The 6,888-nt window shown below is 44.5% G+C and overlaps 1 protein-coding gene across 1 annotated transcript in view; it reads left to right on the top strand.

The window, feature by feature from the left end:
• NOS1 (nitric oxide synthase 1) overlaps window positions 1-6,577 on the top strand; it is a 93,941-nt gene extending 87,364 nt beyond the window's left edge. Inside the window, exons 26-28 of the mRNA XM_015413420.1 lie at window positions 7-201; window positions 1,360-1,478; window positions 6,419-6,577. Of these exons, the coding sequence (XP_015268906.1) occupies window positions 7-201; window positions 1,360-1,478; window positions 6,419-6,476 (372 nt within the window). The 3' untranslated portion in view covers window positions 6,477-6,577. The remainder of the gene's footprint in view (window positions 1-6; window positions 202-1,359; window positions 1,479-6,418) is intronic.
• The last annotated feature ends 311 nt before the right edge of the window (window positions 6,578-6,888 follow it).

The raw sequence follows: 6,888 nt of genomic DNA, 5'->3' as shown, positions 1-6,888 counted from the left end.
CTTCAGAAATACGTGCAGGATATCCTGCAGGAACAGCTGGCAGGATCTGTTTACAAGGCACTGAAGGAGCAAGGAGGTCACATCTATGTCTGTGGGGATGTCACCATGGCTGGTGATGTCCTCAAGACCATCCAGAGCATTGTGAGGCAGCAGGGCAAGCTGATGCCAGAAGAAGCCAGTGCTTTCATTAGCAAACTAAGGGTAAGTCACAATTGATTACCCAGCTTAGCGTGGCATCCAGTTTTCCATTCACAGTATTACAGCTACCTACGGGGATAAACCAGTGTCTTCTTTTCTTTGCATATTGTGTTCTGCTGTGGGAAGACTCTCAAGACCAAGAATCTTTGATCTCTCCATTAAAATTTAGGCTACATTCAACTTCACAACACACTTCCTGCAAACTCAGATCAGGCACAAACATGCCTTGTTGGTCTGCTAGCACATGCCCCTTGCTCCTCTCCCCTGCCTTCCCCTTTTCTAAATTTTTGTCACCCCCTGTTGATGATATCACCCTGACCCAAATGGCCCAAGCTAGCCTGATCTCGTAAGATCTTGGAAGCTGTGCAGGGTTAGCCCTGGTTACAACTTGGATGGGAGACCACCAAGGAAGATCAGGGTTGCTATACAGACGGTGTTCCCTCTAAGCTGAATTAGTGTGAGCTAGCTCACAGTTTTTTAGCCTCCGGCTCACACATTTTTGTCTCTGCTCAGGAAGGATGGCTCCAGAGCAAACTAATTGATGCAGCAGCCAAATCGCTCATTCACAACATTAATGCCAATAGCTCACAAAGCAGAATTTTTGCTCACAAGTCTCCACAGCTTAGAGGGAGCATTGCACTCAGAGGGCAGGCAATGGCAGACTACCTCTGTCCGTCTCTTGGCATGAAACCCCTCTCGCGTCACTGTAAGTTGGCTGCAATTTGAGGGAACTTCCCACCACCCTAGACTGTGTTGCTTTTCGTTGGTGATGGTGTTAAATAATTATTTTAACATTGTCCAGTATTTTACTGCCACTACAACTGGCAGGTTTTTAGTTTTTAGAGGGGTTTTTGGTTTCCTGATTTTTATTTATTTGCACCTTAGCCTGTAGGCTCTGTTTTTATTGTCTTATCGTGTCTTATCATTATAGGACAATTTAAAAAACAAACAAGCATTGTACAGAATTTGCCTAGAGAGCTTTTTGCTGATGAGGTGGATCGTATTTACAATAAATGCATCTAATAACATTGTGGCACAATTCACAGACATTGGGGCCCTTCTAGGATTTCTCTTAAATGCCCACGCTTTGCAGACAAATAACTGTGCCGTGGATTTTCATTTTTGTGCTTGTGGCTGCCTCCACGCCTCCCTCCCTTGCAGGATGACAACCGCTACCATGAGGATATATTTGGAGTCACCTTGCGCACCTACGAAGTGACTAACCGCCTCCGATCCGAGTCGATTGCGCACATTGAGGAGAGCAAGAAAGACACGGATGAGTGAGTTGGCTTTTTCTTTTCACCTGTGCTTTTGTTTCTCTGCAATGCGTGGGCTTGCAGAACGGGAGCCTTTTGTGTCGCTCGGAGGTATTGGTGGTGCAACCTGACACCATCATTTACATTTCTCGCTAAGCGTGGGCGGGGATCACGGCGCGTGGAGCCATCTAGTTGGGTTTTGCCACCGTCTCTCACAAACCCAGTGGTTTGCTTTTAAGGCTGCGGCTCACAGCTCAGTGTGCTTTTACTGTTAACTTTCCTTTCAAATGTGTGTGGTGGGAAAAGGCTGGAAGAGTTGGACTTGGAAAGTTCCAGGGCCGGCAGGCAAAGTGAGAAATGCAGGGCGCTCCTGATTGGCTGTCCCAAATGCCACTTCTGCCATAAAGCCTGCTCCACACATGCAGTAGAAAGAGGTGGAGAGCAGGTGGTAAAGTCCTGAAGTGGAGGAAAGGTCTTTACCATTTTAGACTTTAGGTGGAGGATGCTATTTCCATTGCCTCATGATGTAATGTAATTCCCTGCAAGTCCAAAACTAGCATGTAGGGAGCATACTAACCTTAGAAACGTCCTTCCTGTAAGCAGACTTTTGGCTTGCAAGGCATTTTACATGAGGTAGCATTAAGAGAACAACATTCCACATCTGCAGTCTAATGTCGTATGGTCCATTCAACCCACACAGTTGCCTTGGACAAAAGCAGGCTTATTAATGTTTCAAATAAATAAAACCCACAGCATCATCCTGCCTGTGTAGACCAAACTATGTGGAACTTGCTTCTGCGTGAGCTTCATGTGGATGTAAGCATGATGTCACAGGAATAGCAGCTGGTCAGCTGACTTGCAGGAGTCTTGCCTCACCCTCCAGAAGTAGCACCAGGGGGATTCCTGCAGGAAAGCTGTCTCATTCCAGAGAAATCCCATATAGAGAGCCACAAATCTGTTGCGGCGAAAGTGAAGAAGTGTCCTTTAGCGTCCTGGAGGCTAACTGATTTATTATGTCGCACTCTTCAAATTTTATCTCTTTATGGACTCTATAGCATTATAACTCATTGAAGTCCCTCCCCAAGTCCCGTCCTCCACGGGTTCCTCTCCCAAAATTTCCATGTGTTTCCCAACCCAAAGCTGGCAACTATATCCACCACTCTGAGCCCATCAAAAAGTCTCCTGCTTCCTCAAACGACTCTGCCCCCGTTTTCCTTGCTGCTGCCTATTCTTTCACAAACTCTGCACAAAGCCTCCTCTGACTTCCTTCAAATTCTTCCCCAAAAAGCCCTTTTATGCCTGTGGCACACACACATACTCATTTCCCTGTCTTAAGCTAAGCCAAAGCACACGTCACTGGAATGACTGATGTGTTCTTCTCCACCACCACCTTCTTCCCTTCTCTTTTTTCTCTTCCTTGTCTCAGATTTCAGAGTGTAGGGTCTTTGGGGCAGAGAGCCGTCATCTCGCTTTCAAACTGCTAGGTTGGCAGGAGCTGGGGCCAGAGACGGGAGCTCACTCCATCATGTGGCCCTAGAGTCTCGAACTGCCGAGCTACCAACCTTCCAGTCTGCAGCTCAGCGTCTTAACCTCTGAGCCACCATGGCCCCTATTAACTAGACTACTGGTCTTTTTTATCACTGATTTTATTATTACATATCTGCTTTTATTTGTTGTAAAGTTTTTTTAATTAACTTTTTAGTAGTTTTTAAACAGTGCAAGTTTAAGCAGTAACACAAGAGTAATCAGCAAAAACAATCATTACAGACAAAACAGGACATTTGAAGAGTTATTACATACAAATAAGTATAATTGGACAATAAATATAAAATGAGTTGAACCCAGGAATAGGTTACCATATATGAGAGTGGGGACTGAGAGATAATGTAGTAGTGAACTTCAGGTAAAGTTGATGATGGTTAGGGAAAAAAGAAGATTTCTTTTTATTGCTGAGTTTTTCTTTTTTTAAACTTGTTAGGGTGCCAGTGTTGGTTGTTCTATGTTAGTTTGTTGTTTTAGATCTATTTTTGGAGGGCTTTTTATGTACTTTTAAAAACAAATGCATCATTTTGTATATAGTAAACCCGCCTGTTGTACTGTTTTAATAACGTAAAGGTTACAGAGAAATAATCAAAATAAATAATAATTGGATCCTTCTTCTGCTAGAGAGCTGCTTAGGAGGGCAGTGAGTATTTTAAGCCAGGAGATCTTCTGGGCAAACGTGCAGTAAAGGTCCGAAGTAGAAGAAGCAAAGATCACATGGTAGTGGTTTTGGATTAGGGAAACCAGGGTTGGGGGTGGGTTCAAGGGAACCAAATCAGGGTCACAAGCATGTGTAAGTTGCCTTTTACTGATGCATGGAGACCTGTGATCTTTGTTACAGCTAGGGTAGCCAGGGGGTAGGGTGGGGGGTAGGGTTGCCAGATCCAGGCTGAGAAACTGCTGGAGATTTGGGGATGGAGCCTGGGCAGGACAGGGACCTCAGTGGGGTACAGTGCCACAGAGTCCACCCTCCAAAGCATCCATTTTCTCCAGAGGAACTTATCTCTGCAGTCTGGAGATGAACTGCAATTTCGGGGGATCCCCAGGTCCCACTTAGAGGCTGGCATCCCTAGCTATAGCTCCTTTGACCCTCCTGTTACCACCCATTCTAGCATTTGTGTTTTTTTAAATGACTTTCCCACAATCCATTTTTGCCAGGCTTTCTGTGACCAGGATTTTATTTACATGTTTGCATGATTCCATAGTAGGTTCACTTCTGTGATATTCCCTTCCCAGGAACAAAGCTGTTGCTAAGGGCAGGATATCTCTTACGTTTCCCTAGAACTAGACCCATATGTTTCTTTACAAGAAATTTCCCATTGAGCAATTGGGTGATAAAAAGGTGGGAGTCCAGCTAAGGAGATCCGGCATAGACTGGTGACTAAGAGCTGTGAAACAGGAGGCCCATGAACTCACTCAGTGACCTTATACAAGCCACTGTTTTCTCAGCTTCTGTCCCCAGCCTAAACTCCTGGTACAATAACCTCCAGCACCACGGTTAGAGTTACTTGGGGGACTGTGATAGGGTTGCCAAACTTCAGGTGGGCACAAAACAAGAGGGATCACAGGTATCCAACAGGAAAAGCACACAAGCAAACCCTGTGATATGAACACTATATAACTTTTTAGACTTTATAAAATTGCAAAAGGTTTTTTCAGCATTCTCAATTATACAATATTTTTTAAAAAAGTCCACATAGTCCAGCATCATGAGTACCCAGTTACGAACTCATTTCAACTTTACAGTCTTCCTCAGATGTAATCCTATATTGTAAGGAGGTGTCAGCTTCTCAATCCAGCTCAGTATTGTAATTTCCTTCATAATATCCTGGACTAAACCATAATCAATTAAAATTCACATGTAGCTGCATGGAAATTAGTTATTTTAAACTATAATGATTTAATAATTTAGTTTTTAGAAAACGTACTTCTGGTTCCATGATAAGTGTTTATATGGGGAGCAAGCCAATGGGTTCAAAAAAGCCTCCTGGATTTTGTTGGCTATGCTCTCCTAAGCACCATTTATTTTAGTAGTAGCAAACCAGTCCTTAGTTCACCCGGCTAGAAGCCTTCCTTCTTTGGCTGGCAAATGCTCTCTACAACTAACTGGATCCAGACTCTATAAAGATTCTACTAGTTAATTCCATGCAGCTGCATGACGAACATCACTTTCTTAAAGTAACATGACATTATTGCAGGCTGTACCTCTGTAAATATATCAACTATTAAATTATTATATAAATACTTATTTAATCCATCATGTGTACATTTATGTCTTTTTCATCCCCAAATAGAAACAGCACAAAACAAGAGGGATCACAGGTATCCAACAGGAAAAACACACAAGCAAACCCTGTGATATGAACACTATTTAAAAGATTTATATAACTTTTTAGACTTCAGGTGGGGCCTGGAGACCTCCTGGAATTACAACTGATTCAAAACTGAGGCAATCCCTTAGTTATGTAATCAGTGGCCTTGAATAGCCACAGGAGGGTAGCCCCGTCTACCTCACAAGGTGCCTGTTGTGGGATTGTAAGCCACTTTGAGACTCCTTTGGGTAGAAAAAAGTGGGGTTGTTTCTCCTCCTCCTCGTGGAACTCATGATGGCTTACACAGGGTTCCCAGGAGGTTCTCCTTTCCCGACAATGACCAAATTCTTGCTAGTCTAGCTTCAAGCAAGATTTGTTTATCAGATGCCTCAGACCATTGTGGTAACAGCCTGCTTCTGCTTCCCTCAGCAGAATTGTTATTTTGCAAGACTTCACTCTAGAGTGAGGGGATAATCACTCTGAAGCTTAGTAGAATAAGCAGTTTTCAAGGCCATGGATCTTTCGTGGAACAAAGTATAACTTTTTTAAAAAGAGTGTATTTAAGTACTTTCTACTCTGTTGGCACCTCTTGTGTTTAGAAATTAAACACTGGCCCAGGTTGGATCTTGACAAACCTCCTGACACACACACACACTGCACATAAGGATTCTGGCTTTGCCTTTATAGAATTTGCAAGTAGTGTCACTCTTGCTAGTATTGCTCCCTCTACTATCACAAACACTGCTGAATCCAAAGCCAACACTGCCATCTACTGCCTAGAAACACAATCCCAGCCATTCAGAGTAGCCTGCTTGGCTTGACTTGCAAGAATGTGAATGCAGGAGAGCCCTAAGTCATGAAGGGTGGTATTGCACACTCCAAGAAGGCGGGGAGAAGAGTCCCAAGCTATCATTAAAGCGTTTTAAAGATGCACATGTGACACCAGCCATAACCGTTGCCTCTCTTGCAGGGTTTTTCGTTCCTAACCATCACCATGTTGCCCAGACAGGATGCCAAGCCAGGCCAGTCGGAGCAGCTCCTGCTGCTCGTCTCCAGCCCGAGGGGGCTGGGTTCTGTACTGACCCGTCCACATCCGCTCCTTTTCTCCAGGGATTTGATGGCCCACGACAAACGCTCTTCTGTGTCTCGTCCTGTTGTTGTGTCCTGAAGGATGTGTTGCGGATGGTGGCAACGAAGGAGGAAAAAGACGATGACGAAGACGGCCGTCTTTCCTTCCCCCTCCCCTTCTTGCGTCCTGTGACGGTTTCTTTTTCTGACGCTCCCCGCTGAAGCGTGATGGCTTTTTGCAACCTGCAGTGGCTCTTCCAACACAAACAAAACACAAGACGAAAAAAATAATACAACTGTCTTCTTCCTCCTTCCTCTTGTGGATGACGAGGCCATTGCTGCGCTGCATGAAATTGCCACCTTCGCAATCGTATGCGTCATTTCGGTGTTTCGGGGCCAGGGTTTGGGTCGGAGGGTCGAGTTCGGTTTTTACCCAGGAAGCAGTATGGAAATGTAGAAAGCTGCCCTGTGTTTGCCAAAATCTTGGCCCAGCATGATCTGCTTCAGCTAGT

The sequence above is a fragment of the Gekko japonicus genome, unplaced genomic scaffold (assembly GCF_001447785.1).
Source record: "Gekko japonicus isolate JY-2015 unplaced genomic scaffold, Gekko_japonicus_V1.1 scaffold85, whole genome shotgun sequence".
Taxonomy (NCBI): Eukaryota; Metazoa; Chordata; class Lepidosauria; order Squamata; family Gekkonidae; genus Gekko; species Gekko japonicus.
The sequence above is the reverse complement of the archived record's forward strand: the minus strand, read 5'-3'. Positions and strand labels throughout refer to the sequence as shown.